Source organism: Fragaria vesca, linkage group LG2 (genome assembly GCF_000184155.1).
Source record: "Fragaria vesca subsp. vesca linkage group LG2, FraVesHawaii_1.0, whole genome shotgun sequence".
NCBI lineage: Eukaryota > Viridiplantae > Streptophyta > Magnoliopsida > Rosales > Rosaceae > Fragaria > Fragaria vesca.
The window spans coordinates 3,575,719-3,595,761 of NC_020492.1; the positions used below are offsets into that span (position 1 = coordinate 3,575,719).

The 20,043-nt window shown below is 38.6% G+C and overlaps 1 protein-coding gene across 1 annotated transcript; it reads right to left on the minus strand.

Moving 5' to 3' along the window:
* Positions 1–7,198: 7,198 nt before the first annotated feature.
* Positions 7,199–18,630, minus strand: LOC101308638. The gene is made up of 19 exons (XM_004292067.1): positions 18,167–18,630; positions 17,672–17,795; positions 16,483–16,718; positions 16,240–16,326; positions 16,051–16,150; positions 15,741–15,945; positions 15,509–15,650; positions 15,252–15,412; positions 13,815–14,755; positions 11,961–12,285; positions 11,574–11,873; positions 10,988–11,085; positions 10,040–10,275; positions 9,790–9,876; positions 9,607–9,706; positions 9,292–9,499; positions 9,050–9,197; positions 8,805–8,962; positions 7,199–8,217 (listed from the first exon to the last, which is right to left on the minus strand). The coding sequence occupies exons 1-19, from the start codon at positions 18,628–18,630 to the stop codon at positions 7,199–7,201; spliced, it is 5,139 nt and encodes a 1,712-aa protein (XP_004292115.1).
* Positions 18,631–20,043: the final 1,413 nt, after the last annotated feature.

The following is a 20,043-nucleotide window of genomic DNA, read 5'->3' on the forward strand; positions in this document are numbered from 1 at the left end:
CTCTCTCTCTCTCTCTCTCTCTCTCTCTCTCTCTCTCTCTCTCTCTCTCTCTCTCTCTCTCTCTCTCTCTCTCTCTCTCTCTCTCTCTCTCTCTCTCTCTCTCTCTCTCTCTCTCTCTCTCTCTCTCTCTCTCTCTCTCTCTCTCTTCCTGTAGAACCACAATGTGGCCTAATTGGTTTAATAATCTAATTCCAAATCGAACACCATGCCATCATCCTCATTAGGGAAGCAAAGTATATTGCTTATGTGGTGGTCAAACAAAGGGGCACTAAACTTATCCATAGTGCATAAAGAATTATCAACCATGCATAAACCATAATTATTCATGGTTCCAAGTTATAAGAGCACATTTTCCTTCTTCGATTATATATTGGAAGAGCTCAGTACACGTGATGCGTTCTTCTTAATCCATACTCATCCATTTAAGTTTTATTTTATTTTATTTTTAAAAAAACAAAAATGCATAAAAGAAGGATGTAACACGAGGCTTTTCCAGCATGTCACTAATGAGTATTCATTTCAGTACTATCCTCGTCTGCATAATCTTAACTTCGGATTTCTTATGAGATCTTAAGCGTTATTGCTGATATGATCACATCCACTCATCTGTTTGGTTTGCGCAATGAAAATAATGTTATTGATATAACATCATCTGATATTACATAGTTATGCTTGTTCTTTCCAAACTTATATTCAAAATATGACATGAGAATTATCTGATGCAATAAGTGAGACTCATGGTTTGTCTAGGGTATGAGGTGAGCGCCACCCTAGTAAAGACTTTTTTTCCTAAACATATAGGATATAAGACAAGTTGCCTGCTAGTGCATTTGCCAATAGGCTCTACATTTGTGTAAGATGTATAATACAAAAGAGAATCAAGGTTAAAAACTTTGAAATCCCATGTGCATTCCCTCTTGGATCACTCATTATTAATAGCCCATCCAAATCCATTAGGGACCTGCAAGTGTAACTATCAAACCCATCCAAATTGAGATGCTGTGTCTAGTACTGTGTACAATGCATCATCAAAGATTAAATTTGAGGTCTTCCAAAGTGACAAATCCCATTCCCTCTCTCTCCCTCTCCCTCTCCCTCTCTATCGATTTGATTGTATTTCTACCCATGTCCATCCAGCTCATAGGGGCCAACTTTGAGAATTGCTGATTTGATTTGGAGTACAAGATGTTTGTTGTTTCTTATATTTTCAGCAACTTATTTTGAGAACTCATAGCGTTGTTTTGTTATTTAAAACTCGTAGTGTTTTGAAATTGTTTTAAAATATTAAAAAAAAACCTGAAATTTAACCAGCACATCACTCATTCATTTAAGCCTCCATTTAACTGTGATCAAACAAAAAAATGACTACCTAAACTATCATCAAAACTATTTTTACATCATGCAGGTTTGATCTATATATAGTATGTTTTACAAAAGTAATGATCTTTAAAAGATAAAAGCTTAATAGTTAACAATTTGATTATTGATGAACCATTTATACCGATAACACCTAGCACTCAAAAACGAAGAAGCTCGTATCGGATCCGTAAGGCAATATATCGTTCACATTTTAATCTTTTCTCATTGGCTTGATATTGTTCAACCCTCAATTGTTGCATCATATTTCTTCATAAACAATCACTACTACAATTTTGAGCAATAACCACATATCTAGTGTAGTCATTAGGGGTGTTGCAATCTTCATATGTGTGGCAATTTCCTCTCATACCCCACCAATATTTACTAATTTTCTTATTTACCACATTTATGACCTCTAATGGCTACACTAGATGTGTGACCATTGCTCAAAATTGTAGTAGTGAATGTTTACCCAAAGTAAGCAATTCAAGTCGATCGGAGTCTACGAGTAATCCTTAGCCGCCGGAAGAAGAAGCTAGGTTGCCGGACATGCATCAGTTTGTGAAAGAATACAGATGAGCATGGCCACAGTAAGGAACGAGATGAAAGAGATTAATAAAAATCGATCCAAATGAAGCTTAGCTGTGAGATGTAGAGATAGAACGTAGGGTCCCAGAAGACTACAATCATGATTTTGTCGTGTGCGTACGTAGGCAAAAGACTAGTACATCGTACGGACGGGAGTACGAGGGCTCACACCGGCCGACCGTTCGCCGGTGGCTACACGCAGACACGATTGCGGAGGCAGCCGAGTGGTCTCTCTGCCCGCCACGTGGATGTCGGGCCAATCATTTTGGAGGGAACAGTCAGAGATGGAGATAAGGTCTTCGCTGTTCCTCTCTCCCAATTTCCTGTAGGGCGCGTGAGAAGGTGAACTTAGTTTTACCCTCACTCTGGGGACTGGGGGTAAACCCTAGCTAGAATCCTCAAAGCCAGGTGGGCTAGCTAACACTAGCATGGTCCAATCGAAGTGAAATCCAAACAATAATGGAGTGCATATCTCGAAGGTTCCGGGGTAATCTATCCACGTTGAACGTACTGGATGTCTTTTACTACCTCCGGTGGCCGGAATGTGACTCACCGGATTAAGTGTTGATGCGGGTGTTCCAAAACTATATGTTGCTGACACACAATTCAGTATATACAATACAATAGTGTTCACATGATCGGTGATCAAAGAAATCATGATCAATCACCTTGGATGTAAATACAAAGATGAGAAGTATCATTTTAAAGTTAAGTTGTTTTATTTTTCACCATTAGATTTACATCCAATGATGATTGACCATGATTTCTTTGGTCACTAGATAACCATTTGAACACCACTGTCGGTTATATATTACGATAATGAATCCCGGTCATGAATAGATCGTACAGATCAAAAGTCTGTACTCTTATTTGTTGAAAGAACACGAGTTTCTATTAGTCATTTTACACGGCTCCACTAGAAGTGCCAGTATGAGAAGAATGTCATTTCATCCATGTTCATTGATCCATATAGTACTGATCGACCGCCTCCTGAAAAAAGGGAGAAGTTGTGACTAGCTTTGAAGTGCCTTTAATGTGCATGCATGTTCTTCATTGCATGTTTCTATGAATTGAAAGTCGTTTTAAGAATGCTGAACAGTAAGAGCAATATGCGTATGCCTCTCGATCGATCTGTCCCGAACATACCAAGAAATTACTCATGTGGCTGGTGGATATACACATTTAGTTTTATTTGGTTAGAAAATGATAGGAACCAAAAACTTGTGGTACGTCGCTCATCAAGATTCAAGAATAGGGCCATAAACAACGGACAATTAACCAAGAACTTGTCCTCGAGGCCTAATCAGCAGATGACGAAATATGTCTAGTAGAGTTGTGCAGATGATTCCCCCAAAGATCTCTCGAGTCTGTTCTGGTTATCTGGTACTTAAGAGTTCTGTGAGATACATCATACATGCATATATATGGTCATGCTGGCGAAGCTCTTGTGTTTAATTACAAGCTGGTGGAATTGCTAGTCCATTCAAGCCCAAGATTATGTAGCCTCTACACTTCCAGGTTGGACCTAAAAGCAGCCATAAATAATCAGATAACTCAGTTCACAAGATTTTACAAACGAAATTTGATTCTCACGAAAATAAAATAAAATAAATAATTACAAGTCCAAAAAAAAAGCCTAGAGATGCAAATTATTCTACACAGAAAAAAAAATGTAATTACAAGTCCAAAATACAAGCCTGCTAGGGTTTCTCAGCCATGTCTGACCAAATTTTCTTCCTAACATCACTCTCAGCCCCTTATGAGGCAACATGTCAATTTTGGGTCTGCCAGAGAGGCGGCTCTCGAGGTTTCCCACTACTTCATGGTTAGGCGCCTCCTCAAGCGGCGTTGGGCTTTATGGGAACAATCCCATCTATCTGGAGGCAGCGCTCTGGTCTGCAAATCCATTCAGAGGGAGACCGATTCGTGTTTCAGTTAGATCAGGAAACAAATCGCAACAAGGTCCTCCATAACGGACCTTGGTTCTATCAGAATGCGTTGCTGGTGACGGCATCGTACGACAGGATCTCTGCGGTGGTGAATCCTCTTCTTCATTCCATTGAGACATGGGTCTCGATCTTAGGGTTACCGCATTTGCTGCGCAACAAGAAATCTCTTCAGATGATCGTCCAATCCATTGGTAAGGTTCATCGTTTTGATAATTTGGCTCTGAATCACAAAGATGAAAAACAAAAGATTCGTCTGACTATGGATACGAGACGGCGTTACAAATTTTATTGCAATTATTCTTTTGCTTCTGTGCATGTTGATGTTGAGATAATTTATGAGAAAATTCAAGGTCTCTGTAAGTTTTGTGGTCTTTTTGAGCATGTTGTTGAGGGTTGTGATAAGCTTTTTGTGCAAGAAGATGAAGCTTTGCATGGACTCCCGGTTACAGCGATGGAAGAACTGACTATAGCAAAGCCTAAGGTGCTTAATGGCAGCTTTCTGAGCCGTGATATTGCACTGAGGGCTGAAAAACACAAAGAGGAAGCTGTGCAATTGGCTACAAAAGTGAAGGCTTTAGTGCCGGTGCAATTGCCTGAGCAACACTTGATGGTGAATGATGAGTTGACTGCTAGGGTTCTCAAACCTTGTAAGGCTGGAGGTTTTGTTGTTCCCCCACTTGTTGAGCAACAACAATCTACAAGACCGGAAAGAAAGAGGACAATTGAGCGTCCTCAACCGGGGAAGAGGATGCTTGAGGTGTCCACAGTTCTGAGTCCGAAAATTGCAGACTTGAACTTAAGTCTTCCTAATGAGTTGGGTCGGCTTTTGGTGACACCCCCAAAGAAAAAGGGTGGGCGATCAAGAGGGTCTACAAACCTTAAGGAGGGTTCACCTCACCCTACTCTAAAGGGTAGGAAGCGGTTGTTGAAGATTTTCGAGGAGGATGATATGATAGAGGAACTAAATACCTCTTTTGATTCTACAGAAGCAATGGAAGTGGTTGGCAAAGAGGTAGCTCTACCTCCAAAGAAGAAGTCTTCGACTAAGTTGTTGTAGTGGAGATGGAGAAGGCGGTAGTTGGAGTGGTGAATTCCACTTCTATTATCACATCTACTTGATTGATAGATCAACAAGAAGATAAGAATTCTATTGTCACAGTTTATAACACTTCGGAGTTTTTAATCTTCTTGTTTTTGGTTTTATCTTTATAGAAGGTGAATGTACTTGGACTAGGTGTTTTGGTATGTTTGTGTAAGGAGCGTACTAGGATAGTTTTTCTACATAATGGCTTTTTTTACGGCCCTCTGGGCAAGTCATTATTGTACTGTTCGCTGAACTTCATTAATGAATGACCTCTCTCCAAAAAAAAAAAAAAAAAAAAAAGACCTAAAGATGCAAATGATAAAGCTATTCTAGAAGTACTAATCCATAACATTCATGCGAACTCAAGTCAAGGCACGGTCAAAACAACTGAAATGGGTAAATTGATGAACCAGCGGGAACCCTGAAACAACGTTACCATACATCACGGAATCCACAAATCAACAAGCATCACATAGAACTTATACTGATGAAAGTGATAGGCTGATTTATGGGCTAATTGTGATGCTGAAGATGTGGTATTTCTGAAGATAGTATTGTTTTTGGCTTGCCATAGATAGTAGCATATATTAAGGACTTTAGCAATGCTGGAAGGGTTATTGTTAATGAGACTATTCAGCCAAGGGGCTAAGGATGTTGAACTCTGGGGGTTAGGGACATATAACATGAAGTAAGTTCCAAACTTGTTGGCTGAAGCTGTAATGCATAAACAAGTGATCAGCAGTTTCCACTTGAGAATTACAAAACACACACGTTTCAGGAACAAGAGGGTCATATTGGTGAAGTTTCTCTCTGGTTTTTAGCCTGCCACAAATTAGCATCCAAGCAAACACTTTAACTTTTGGTGGAATTCTTAATTGCACAAAAATCATCCTTTGTCATTCGATGAACATTATTAGAAAAATAGCAAATAGACTTGTGAAAATTTATTTGCTGACCAGAAGCCCTTGTAGAAAGATGTCTATCGCTTATGGTTCCCTGAAAGATGTCTATCGCTTATGGTTCCCTGAAATCAATTGCTTATAGAAATTAGACATGCATGGTTATGAATGATTCGATCACTTAAAATTTATGAATTGATAATATATATGGACTAAGATTTGATGAAAACTAGTTGATTGTTTTTAGTAGACATGCTATAGAGCAATACGTTGCACATACTTGAGCCCTCGCTGAAGCCTTATCACTAGAAAGACTGGAAATTCTTATATGCACGACGGGTATTTACAAGACACAATTTTAACTGTTCATAACAATTCATATGTTTGACCACCGTGTTTCCATATTATTTTTTTAATCCTGACCATTCATGTATATATGTGAAGATACACGCCGTATACTGAAAATGTTTTCCATGCCCAAGGCCAGACCAAGCCCTTGGTCTAACTCCACACACTAATGCCAGTGCCCTCACTCTCCTTCAATTTGAAGCCGGCGGAGGGCTCCAAGTGTTGAAAGACATGAAATGGGTCACTGTGCCTTGACCAAAAGAGGCAATGCTAGTGAATGTGGGAGACCTACTAGAGATTATGAGCAATGGGATGTTTAGAAGTCCATGGCATAGGGTTGTTACCCAAATGGATGTAGAGAGGTTTTCGGTGGCTTTGTTCTATAATCCAAGTCCTCGAACACAGACTGAGCCGATTGGGAATTGTTCAGTAATGTTGAGGGGTATAAGAAGGTGGTTGTAGGTGACTATTTGCAACAATTTTATAGCATTAGTCCTACTGTGAAGAAAGAAGCTATCAGCTTTGCCAAAAGAGTACCCAGATCATAATATGGGTGTTGGAACTGTGGACTGAGTCCTTCTGTAGAGAAAGAACCTATTAATTGACCGTTGTACAGAGTGTAATTTGTTTATTTGTGATGAAAGTAAATCATATATTGTGAATATGGAAGCTGAAGCCAGCTGCTGAGAGAAATTTCTCAGCTGTAGTTAGTTACATTTAGTAAACATACATAACTAGAAGGAGTAGAAGCTAGCGCAGGTACTGTACCTGGGAGTGGGAGAGATATCCCAGAGATTAAGCCATTTTCAAATCATACTCATATATTTACATTCCCAGATAAATCTAGATAGATAGATTCATACTCATATAAAGACTACTGATTTCTTTAGCTAGTGTTCATGTGGGAAAATCAGTTATCCCTAGAAGTAAAAGGAAAAGTTATGAATAGTCAAACTTACGATTATACGACATTATCTTCCATGGAAACGACAATAACCTAACTCGGAATCCATAATTCTCTCATTGAAGGATTCTTCGGCCTCTTTCAGATCATTTCTTGCTGCCACAAGCTTATCCTCTAGCCTCTTTGATTCAATCTCCAAAGCATTCACATTCTCTTTTAGACTCTTTACCTCTGCTGCCCTTTCTACATGCTTGCTCATATCCAGAGCTGTTTTAACACGAGGCTCCAGCCAAGTCAAGTCAAATTTGAAGGACTTCAGCTCCGTGTATATACGATCTAGTTCTTCACAGACAGATTTTGTCATATCCTTGACTTTTTTAGTCTTCAAAAAATGCAGAACTTTTCCCAAGGCAATGAATGCCCATTTAGTATACTCAGGAGTACTGTCCTTTTGGCATTCAATCAAAGATGGATGCCAGGAACACACTTCCTTCAGCAGGGGAACAAAATCTTTCTTTATTTCCTCCAAGCCCCTGAACTTCATGAGTTCAGAAGCTGATGTGGAGGACATAACGTCAAATTCCTCAATCAAAGAAGCTGAAGGGTCAGTAGTGGTATCAGAGAGTTCAATATAAACATGTTCAAAACTTGCTGTGTCCTGAGGGGGGGTCATGTGTCCAAAGTTGGTTGCCTCCCACGCTGCTGAAGAAACATCTGGAACTTCCAGAGGCTCCAATTTGAAAAAGGGGTAGATCCTTCTATAAGAAGCATCGGTGCAAGGTTGTTCAGAACTTGCCGTGTCCCGAAAGGAAGTTGCATGTTCAAAACCCGTGGTAGTGCGCGCTGCTGAAGAAGGATCTAAAGGAGGCCCTTGCTCCATATGCCCCTCCACAGGTCTCCTTATAGCGCTACCAGTTACTTGGTCTTGTGATATCCTATTTTGAGGCAGGCAGAGTGCAACATTGGCTTTAATGATACATGTATCATTCAAAAGAAACCCTTTACTGTGGTCATGTAACTCATCTAGAGAAATCAGTGATGTGAAGCCACAGTTACGAACTTCATTACTGAATACATGTTTAGTTTCTGCAAAATTGAAACATCAAAGATCAGATACGACTAATCAAGAAGACATATAGCAGTTCCTCACTAGGTAATAAAGAATAACTAATAATGGGAATTCCTTTCTGGAACCTAGCGCTCATCTTAGCCAAATAATTTTCTCTTAGATCGACAGCCAAGATAAGCAAATCATACACACATACAAAGAATAAAAGGCTCTAGTACTTGCTTTACTAAATAAGTAGTTAGTCGCCTGTTAGGTTCAGGATCAAAACATGTCCAGGAAATGGTGAAGATCATAAACATTACAACTTAGCCTTAGTCGCGAACATAAACAGAAATGGTCCAAGATAACCGACTTCATACAACTAAACAAACATAATTTGATTCTCTTCAAATTTTTTCCTCACTTTCATTATCATACTTGGTGCGACGCAGAATACTACTCTCTTGCAATTTGCAGAAAAATTGTGTCGGAAACCATAACAGGATACAACAATCACTAGTTCCATTGAACAGGTTAACTTTACCATAAACATTAATGTCAAGACAACAGAAAAAGAATCCAAACATATATGTGAAATACACAAAACAAAAAGGAAACAGAATACCCCTTGTTATTGACAAGCTGTGTTGAAGTTGATTAACCACAGTCAAGCTGAATTGCACACATCTAGACCACCCAAGTGGCAATTCTGAGGCACCTCGAACATCCAAATACACTGACAAGTTGTCAACAGTGTTTCCCATGGGATACATAAGCATCCGCCTGAGTGCACAAACCAAGGGAAGTTCAGGACCATAAGATAGCACCAACTTACAAACTTTAAGTATGTGAATAGTAGGAGATGCTAACCATCTCAAATCATCAGTGAGGAAAGTCTCAGAGTATTCCTTCCCACGGCTCAAAAAATTGCAAATTTTCCATGTGAATGAAACTTTATCAACACTTGACCCGTTAAAATCAATATCATGAGCACTTCCGCCAACATCATGCGAATTTCCTGCAATATAGCATATAAATTCATCTGTGCCAGCGTAACTTGATGGATTAATTTTCATCATTCCATGGAACAAGTTGATGAACATACGAAGTACCTTCTGATGGGCGTGGTTCAGCTAAAGATGTCCTTGCTAAGCATTTCTGACACATACTGGTATCCTCGAAATGCACGAATCTATAACCCAGAAACTGTAGCATATCAGGACCTTTAATATCTGAAAATCCAAATGCATTATTCCATTTTTCGATTGACGTGCAGACAACGGGCAAAACCAATCTTTCCACACCTAACTCCATAAGCATCTGAAAGAAGAAAATAAAAGGGAAGAATACTAAGCAATCAACAAAATAAGTTACCCAAAACAGATCCAAGATTGACAAACGAAGTGCAGGAACATTCAGTAAATTACCTTTTCAAGTAAATGCATCAACAGACGACACATTCTCTTGTTACGGTGCTGCGATATGGTACCAATAAGAGGTACTTCAGCCACCTTCGCTCCATAGATCCTGTCAACCAAACAAGCAATTTTCAAACAAAACGTATACAACATAGAGCTCACTATTATCGATAAGAATCTGCATAAACTCACCTTACAGTAGCTACAGTTATTAATTCGTCATTTTTCTCCAAAAGCATAGTGTAAAACCCCTTAAAGTTCATGCCATCAGGATTTGACCTGCAAAGATAAGAACTTGGTCGTATACAGTAGATAATAAGTTGAGGAATAACTGATAGGCAGAATCAACAATAAGCCACATGTGCCAAGCTCAACTAATAGCAGTGCTGTAAAAAGTGATGGCAGCAACAAAGCAGGAAGAATGACAGTAGGAAATTCTTACCCTTCATTGAAGATGATATCTTCTGCAAGATGTCTCCCGGTGTTAGGTTGCTTAAAACACTCCTGCATCACTTGAAGGGCAAGACTGAGCTTGGTATAGCTCTCCGTTGCAGCATCATTATCAGGTTCGTTAGGAAAATCACTATCAGATTTCACGGACTTCCATAGTGACCAAGTTAGATTGTCAACACCCACTGAAATTTGTTTCCCTAAACGCTCATGGAGGCTTAAAAATATCTGAATGTGTGACACAGACATATCAATGTCTTTAACAGGAAGAGATAAAGGACTAGACATGAAGCTTGTTCATGTTATGTAAGCAAAAATAAGATCCCAATAAATCACAGTTCAACATCTGACAAAAATAACAGGACACTGAGCTTTATTCAAATAATTCAAATCTTAATTGAATGAACAAACACTAGAAGTTATACATATGCGTGCATGTATATCACCACTTATCTGCCTCAGCTTGAGCAACTAAATCGTAAGCTTTTAGTTAGCTGATAGCTCGATTGTCAACATAAAGTCACTATCTCTTTGTCAACAAGGAACATAAAATAGAATCACCATCTAGATCAGTCACATGATTAGGACTAAATTAAAGAAGCATGACAATACATACAGGTATGAGAATATGAGATTGTATCTTATATGCACAAGATCATCATTTGGGCTACACAGATATGCTGTGTTACTATGTCTTTTATCCCACATAAAATTAAACAAAATCACCATCTAGATCAGTTCATTTAGTAATTAATTAAAGAGGCATCATATATAGCTACGGGTCCATATTAATTATGTTGTTTGTGCGCCACAGGTAAGCTTTGCGAAGCAGGTCCAGTGTTCTGATTCTGCTTCAAGATATTTTTCACAGTCAAGCTGAGACGCAAGTATGTATATTTTAGAAGGAAACTACAAACTATTGATGACATGTTTGAGATACCTTTTGACAGTGGTTGCTGCAGAACCAATTTTCTTTTGAACCAGTCTCTACATAATCTATGCTTCTTTGAGTCCTTTCCATCCAGCAGCTGGTGTGATCTAAAACAAGAGTTAAAAAGACAAAAACAATGAAAGAAAAGACACAAAATTCTTTAATTTGCTTACACAAAGTTCAGGTGCATGATTATGCTAAAAGGCACAAAGTTTCTTTTTGGCATGAAAAAGTTAACGTACATTTACGTTCGCATTGACCACAGCTATGATAATGAATTGTAGGTTCTATGCTGCAGTGACAGATTACACAACAGCAAGCTGGACAGAACCAGTCACCCTCTGGAACATTCTGCAGAAGAAAAACTATCAATATGTGTTCTAAGAAATGAAAAGTTTGTTATAATATGATGAATAAGAGATGAAACAATAGACTTTGCACCAGCCATATGAAGAGACTTAAAAGAAAAAATAATCTACCTCCAATCCAATGCAACTCTTGTGAAATACTGATGGACATCAATCACATAATATCAAATCACCACCATCCTGACAGACGGTACAAAAGCGTTCATTTTCTATCCGAGGCAAGCTACCTTTCATCACATCATCTGGTTCTGGTCTGGAACTCCTTTTCTCTTTTTCAGTCATAATTTGCATCTGGCACTCTAGGAGGGACTTTCCATCTTCCAGAAAAATATTGGCTGCAGGTCTGTAGTTACTGCAGCCAGCATGACTTTGAAAGGTACCAAGTGTAAGAACCTTCTGGCAACAGTTGCATTTAATCCCCTCTCTACATATATTCCCTTCAGCCAAAGTAGGACTCCCCTTTGCGCTACGATAATACACTTTCTTCTTTGGCAAGACCATATTGTTGTCAATTAGCCAAGATAAGACTGTACAAGGATGATGGTGTGTGGAACTAGGAGTAACCACTTCCTACACTCGATTTCTTGACCTCAGAACAGGAGTTCGATGAGTACCATCACGATCAGTTCGATAACCAGATGAAGATGCAGATAGCTTTCGCCTTTTCACCTTCAAAGGGGCAGCATTGACTTCCTTTTCACCATCCTGCACTCGATTTCTTGACCTCAGAACAGGAGTTCGATGAGTACCATCATGATCAGTTCTATAACCAGATGAAGATGCAGATAGCTTTCGCCTTTTCACCTTCAAAGTGGAAGCACTGTCTTCCTTTTCACCATTCTCATTGCCGAACTCCACCGAATTGCTCAACGATGACATGCTAACATGACTTTTGGTCATCTCTTTGTATGCAAGATGCTTCACTCTGTGATTCTTCCTCTGTACCAACCTAAATCATGAAACCCGTTATAAGCTTACACAACAAATCACCATTGCACCATATACAACATATATGCAACAGAAACTACTGAATTCACAAAACCCATCAACCATTCTGAATATAAAGAACCAAACATGGGGAGAGCTTTCTCTTAGTTTCCCAAACTAACTAGACCCAAAAAAAAAAAAAAAGTAAGACCCAAAAAACCTCCATATCCTACTGTACCCACAGCTCCACTCCATGGCCAAAAAAGTCCCCACATTTACTTTCCCCCAAATCAAACTAAATCAATTGTCTCCCCAAAATTTCCCCAAATCCCAAAAGCTCACATCTTTAGCTACAAATTCTGAGAAAAAATAGATCTTTAGTAAAATATATGTCAACAAGACAGAGGAAATTATAGGGGAAGAAAGAGTGGAGATGCTCAAAGTTTCAAACTTTAGTCCTCTTTTTACCAAAAACAACACTATAATCACTGGAAAGTTCATCAAGATCATAAACGGAAGTTCATCAAGATCATCCCAAATATCCATGTCTGGATCATAAAATCACAAGATTTGTATGGGACTATGCTTAACAGCCAAAAAACACAAAGTATGTATGACACACCTATACATCTCAGTCACACATTAGCACAGGACCACTGAAGAGAAAACAAAGAGTCATTCTAAAATCACAAAATCACAATATTGATTGAACTAACATTCCCAAAAATCTTAACCAACATGGACCCAAAGAGCACAACTTTACAAGCTAAACCAAACCAAAATTACCCGGAAACAAAAACACACACACACAATTTCACAAGGGAGTATATCAAACTTGTTATGGGTATGAGATTCAGTGAAAACATATCAAGTTTGTAAGATCATATTTTACCTGAATATAAGGGGCAGAGGGAACGAAGACTGCGAGGGTTTGAGGAATGGAGGAGGGCTTCTACGTCAGATCTAAAAAATAAAGTAAAAACGTTTGATGAACTTGAAAGAAAAACAGGGGATGAATAAATGGGTGGTCCAAGGAAAGCAGAGCATTCCCATTTCCGGCTAAACAATGAGACCATCAGAGTGTACTGAAACGTTTAAGTGAGAAGGCAGAAAAGCTGGCCCATTTATGCAATACCGCTCAAACAGTACTTATATTAACGTTAGAGATTTTGAATCCAATCATGTAATTGTTTTAAGTTTGTAACTCTCTCTCTATTGTTTTAGACAAACTTAACTTCATTTTTGACCAAAAATGTAAATGATATTTACAAAACACTATCCGGGTTGAATCTATCAGAACTTCAGAAGAAAGAGCAATTGCGTTTAGCTAATCTTACCAGAAGTAGTACAACAAATTAAATAAGTTACTTCATATACTTAACATTCCAGAGAAATTAGAACTGATTTGTTTTGCTACAACTGTTAATGTCTTGATAAATTAGTCGTCCCTAGAAGCAATAAAGAAAAGCGAACTGAATGCATGAGCAGACACTCCAACATTTGGTTAACAGTTATGATAGCTCATAGCCTAATTCGCAAACCATGGTCATCCCTTCGAAGCCTTGTCCAGCCTTTTCCAGATCATTTCTTACTGCCACGAGCTCAGCCTCTAGCCTCTTTGATTCAATCTCCAAATCCTTCACATTCTCTCTTAGTGTCTTTACCTCTGCTGCCCTTTCCACATACTTGTTCATGTCAAGAGCTGTTTCAACATGAGGCTCCAGCCAAGTCAAGTCAAATTTGAAGGCCTTCATCTCTGTGTATAATCCTTCTAGTTCTTCACACACAGATGTCGTCATATCCTTGACCTTTTTAATCTTCAAAAAATGCAGAACTTTTCCCAAGGCAGTGAATGCCCATTTAGTATAATCGGGACTTCTCTGCTTTTGGCATTCAATAAGAGAAGGATGCCATGAACAAACTTCCTCGAGTAGGGGAACATACTCTTTCTTTATTTTCGCCAAGCCCCTGAAGTTCATGAGATCAGAAGGTGATGCGGAGGACACACAGTTTAATTCCTCCTCGAGGGAATGGTCAGTGCTGGAATCAGAAAGCTCAATAATTTCTGCTGAACTTGCTGAGCCCTGGGAGGCAGGCACATTTTGAAAGCTAGTGGCATTCCGTGTAGTTGAAGAAATATCAGGAACTTCCTTCTTCTCCATTTCCAAAGTAGGCTCAGAATCGGTATCAGACAGCTCAATGCAAACTTGTTCAGAAGTTTTGGCATCCTGGAAAGCAGTCACATTTTTTAAGCAAGTGTCCCTGCACGCTGCGGAAGAAGAACGTGGACCTTTTACAGACTCCGCACCAGTTTGCTGGACATGTGACACCTGAATTCTAGCCTTGTGGACTGTAATATTTCCTTGGATGATACATGTATCATTCACAACATACCCTTTACTAAGGTCATGTAACTCATTTAGTGACATTAAGGATAAGAATCCAAAGTCACTCCCCATTTTATTGAGAAGATGTCTAGTTTCTGCAAAATCAAAATTTCAAAAATCAGAGAGCTGAGAGAGGATAGCAGCTCCATACAAGGTAATAATGGAATACTAACGAAGGAAGTGGGAAGCCGCTTTTGGAACTTAGTTGTTTTATATGAACTCAATCAAGTTTGTCATAGATGACAAATTTGGGGTAGTAAGCAGCAAATTCAGTACTGACACAACATATAAGACCCCAATATGTGGTTACATAAGTAGTGGCCTGCTAGGTTCAAGACCAAAACATGTCCAAGATCAGGACAGTGAAGGTCAAAACAATTCATTGCAACAGAGAGGCAGTTGTTCATTAACTCAATCACAAAAAACATCATTCTGTTGCAATTTGCAGTAAAAGTTGAGTAGAATGAAATAGAAAGAGGGCAAGCCGACTTAACAAATTAAATTTGCTAGAAAATGATGGAATGGCAAGCCAACAGGAAAAGACCGCTAACATGAATGTGAAATAAACATCAGGACTCGCAAACAAAGTACCTTTTGTTATTGACTTGCTGCCCTGGAGTTGATTAACCATGGTCATGCTGAGTTGCGCATATCTAGACCACCCAAGTGACAATTCGGAGCCACCTTCAACACCAAAAGACACTGACAAGTCATCTACAGTGCCCCTCCCCTTTGGATACAAGAGAATCCGCCTGAATGAACAAGCCAAGGCAAGTTTAGAACCGTAACATATCACAAAGTTTACCTACTCTTAAGCATTTGAACGGTATGAGATCTCAAAAAAGTACCATCTAAGTTGACCAGTGAGGAGAGTATCAGGGTACTTCTTGGTACACAGCAAAGCAGAGAAATTGTCAATTTTCCATGTGAATGAGACATTATCATCACTTGACGCTAAAGATTCAGCATTATCAACATCCAGTGGAGCCCCTGCAAAATGGTATATATAAACTAGTGTGCCACCTAACTTGATGGATACCTTATATCACTCTGAGAAAAGTTCAAGGACATAAGAGATACCTTTTGATGGGCAAGGTTCAGCTTGAGGGATCTTCATCAAACTTTTCTGACATATAATGGTACCCTGAAACTCCATGAATGTATAATCTAGAACCTGTAGCCTCTGAGAATCCGTCATCTTTGTAAATCCAAATGATGACCAATTGTCTAGTAAACTGGAGACAGTGGGCAAGATCAATCTCTCCACGCCTAAGTCCATTAGCATCTGAAAGAAGAAAACATAAGCAAACAATAATAATAAAAATCAACTAAATTCCATGACAACAGATCCAAGGTTGCTAGCAAACTGAATGAACATTTGGCATGTTACCTTTTCAAGCATAGATATTAATAAACGACACATTCCACGTCGCTGATATTGGAATCTGGTACCAATAAGTGGTATTTCTGCCACCTGCGCTCCACGGATCCTTTGAGCAAGAAAATAAACAATTTTAAAAACCATAACACTTGTGAGTTGTGATGTAATAGCTCAAAACAGTCGAAGAAACAAGCTCACCTTACAGTAGCTACAGTTATTAGTTCATCATTTCTCTCCAAAAGCATTGTATAAAACCCTTGAAAGTTCATCTGATTAACATCTGACCTGGAAAAGTCCAAAAGGTGGTCTTAGAAAGTAAATATTAGATTAAAGAAATTATCGTCACATAAATTGTTATCAAAAGATACAACATTACAACAAACAGATAGTCATGATAACAGTTTATAGTAATCCCAGGAAAGAAGATGTGAGATAACTTACCCTCTACTGAATATCATATCTTCCGCAAGATCTGTATCACAATAAGGTTGCTTAAAAGGCTTAAAGCACTCATGAATCACAAGAAGAGCAAGATTGAGCTTGCTGTAAGTCTCCGTGATGGCAGCATTATTAGGGTCATTAGTGTTGTTACTATCAGACTTCAACAGTGACCAGGTTAGATTGCCATGACCTGCTGGAATTTGTTTCCCTAAACACTCATGGAGGCCAGAGAATATCTGAAAGTTTAAAGCAGTCATGTCAACGTCAACAATAGGAAGAGAAAAACGAACAAACAAGAAGCTTGTTGTTGCTTGTTAGCTGTTATTATTATGTTGGCAAAAGTAAGATCCATGGCTCACAGAAAAAGAAACACAACCCTTAGCTCCTCACAGAAATTTTAACCACATATTAATTGAATGAATTAAAACTGGAATCGCGATAAACATGGATATATGTCAGTCACTGATATCCTAAGTTGCACTTTCAGCTGATAGCTATACCTATTTCCAATGTCAACATAAAGTTACTATCTCTCCTAGCAGCATTGGATCGAGTAACCATCCGGTTCAGTTAAGGAATAAACTATGTGCAGTGGTATTATATCCAGCTATGAGGTCATGTCATATATAGGAGCACTGTTTTAGCTCTACATAAAAGCATTGTACACACTGTAATGTGCGATTGTGTGAGTACCTCTTAACAAATACAGAAACAGAGCTCACAAAGACGCCAAAACCAATAACTAAGTGCTGCACAGGCTGGATTCTTGACTTGGTCAGTTTTAATTATTATGTCATGATCTAATTTGGTCTAACTATCTCAATATATAACTAGTTATATCAGAAACTATCAAGTATTATATATCAGTCTTTCAAAGAAGGTCTAACTTTCTTTCATTGTGCTTTAGAGATATATTTCCTAATCAAGCTGAAACGCACAGAAATAAATTCCAAAAGAACCAAATAGTGATGGTGGTACCTTTTTACAGCCCTCGCTACAAAACCAATTCCCTTTTGGATCACTTTCCAACTTATTTGGGCTGATGCACCAAGTGTGATCTACACCCCAATTCAAAAAAAAAAACATATTACATGCCGGTTAACACAATATTCTGAAGCATGCATATGCTAACACAGATAAACAGATTTTTTATTTTTTACTAGAACAAAATACAGAAAAATTGACCTACAATCATGCTCGCATTGACCACAGGTACGATGATGCATAGTAGATTTTCTGTCCTTCTTGAGTATGGTTTGGCCACAGAATCCACAACATCAAGCTGGACAGAACCAGTCACCAACTGGAACATCCTGCAGAAGCAAACAATTTAGGACAGACGAGTCAAGAATCTGAAACTTGTAGTCCTTAAACTAAAGTAATTTTCGAGCAAATAAGAAGCTAAAGCCAATATGAAATATATAAAAAAACATGAAAACAGCGGACATTTACAAGCTGTGAAGTTAAATACAGAAACAAAAAACCTACCTTCAAACCAATGCAACTCTGGTGGAATGCTGAGGGACATAGATCGCATAAGACCAAATGACCACCTTCATGACACACAGTACAAGTGGAATAATTTTCGGGAGGCCAATTACCCTTCATTCTATTATGTGGTTGTGATCTGCAGCTCCTCTTCCTTTTTTCACTCAAGAGTTGTATCTGGCATTCTAAGAGAGACTTTCCATTTTCCAGAATAATATTGGCAGCAGGTCTGTGGGAACTGCAGCCACCATGAGTCTCACTGCAGCCTGCATGACTTTCAAAGTCACTAAGACTAAACACCTTCTTGCAACAGTCGCATATGATCCCCTCTCGACTTACTTCCCCTTGTTTAATTGGGCAACTGCCCTTTGCAATATATTTTACTCTCGCCCTTGACACAACCACTTTATTGTCAATCAGCCATGATAATATTGTACAAGGATGGCCGTGTGTGGAAGTAGGAGTGACCTTTTCCTGCACTCGTTTTTGTGACCTCAGCACACGAGTTAGCGCAGTACGGCCAGTACCATTCATACCAGTACTGTATCCAGAAGATGATGCAGATGTCTTTCGCCTTTTCAGCTTTGGAGGGTTAGCATTGTGTTCCTTTTCGCTATTCGCATTGTCAAACTCCAAAATATTGCTCCACCACCGTAACATGATATCACGATATGCAGTCCACGTTTTGTGTACAAGATGATTCACTCTCTGATCCTTCCTTCTACCAACCCAAAACCAAAATAAGTAAGCAACAAATATGCATACAGATCATTCAACTATTTACTAATTCGATCGATGGCAATATGACACCATGGTGATAATTCATTAATATGTATCAACCCCAGATTCATGATTCCCCTCTATGCCCAAATATGTTTCCATTTTATTTTCTTTAAATCAGGTTGACTGAAACTTTCACCAACCCCTAACTCCAAAAGCTCCAGTTTCTAACAAAAAGATAGAAACTTTTAGTAGGACAAGATAGAAACTTTTATAAGGAGATATTAGCTTTAGGAGCTCCTACCAGAATAAGCCTTTTTTCACCAAAACTCAAAGCAAATAAAGTTTGAAATTTGAATCTATTTTTACCATAGAAGACCCATAAACTGATTCTTCATTACTCACGCAGTCTGAAATTTAAAAACTAGCATTGAAACTAGATAATCAAAACCATACATACCTTTCCGTTGATGAATTCCAGAGAATGATCTGCAGGAGAGGACTCAAAAGAGATGAAATTTGAGGCAGAGCAACTCAGTAAATGCAGAGAGAAGAAAAGAGAGAATGGTTTAAGAGCAGGAGTCAGAGGTACTGAGAAACCTGTACAAGATATAATATCAACAATCCTAAAGTGCAAGAAATGAATATGGGTTATCAATGAAAAGCAGAAAATTGCCATTTTCGGTAATGCAAGCTCCTCAAACAGAGAGAAATCAGAAAAGTATTAAAACCCTGAAGTGACCTGACAATATGACATTACAAGTAATTGACTTGAAGATGAAAAGAGCTGTTATGAGATGGCCCCACTACAACTAAGGACGAACCAACGGAGAATTGATATGTAAATCCAGCACCTTCATCTCATCTCTTACATGAATTTGAAAACAAAGTTTTGAACTTTTGATGCCCTATACTTGCAACAATTTGTCACATATATATATATAAAATAAGTGTTGCAGAAGCAAGAACTACATATGATGTTCAATAACATGCTGGAAACCTTATCACTAGAAGAAACATGTTGTTAACCAAAACTTTAACCCCCGACGATATTGGAATAGTGTGAAAGTGGACCTTCTGCTAACTCGACTAGCCATTATGTCATTTATGTGTCCGGGTTTAGACCAAGCCTTCATGTCGGTTCACTCGCTCTCCTAGTGAATGTAGGAGATTTGCTATAGTTTTGAGCTATCGGGATTGTTCATGAAAACATAATCTAGTGGTGTATGTGGGGTCAATCTGCATGGCTTGGAGGTTTTTTTCAGCAAGGATCATTTTCTTTGTAAAACATATATCTGTTGTCTTTTGATCAATTTAATGAAACTTGAACTACATCAAACCTTGAGTTATCCA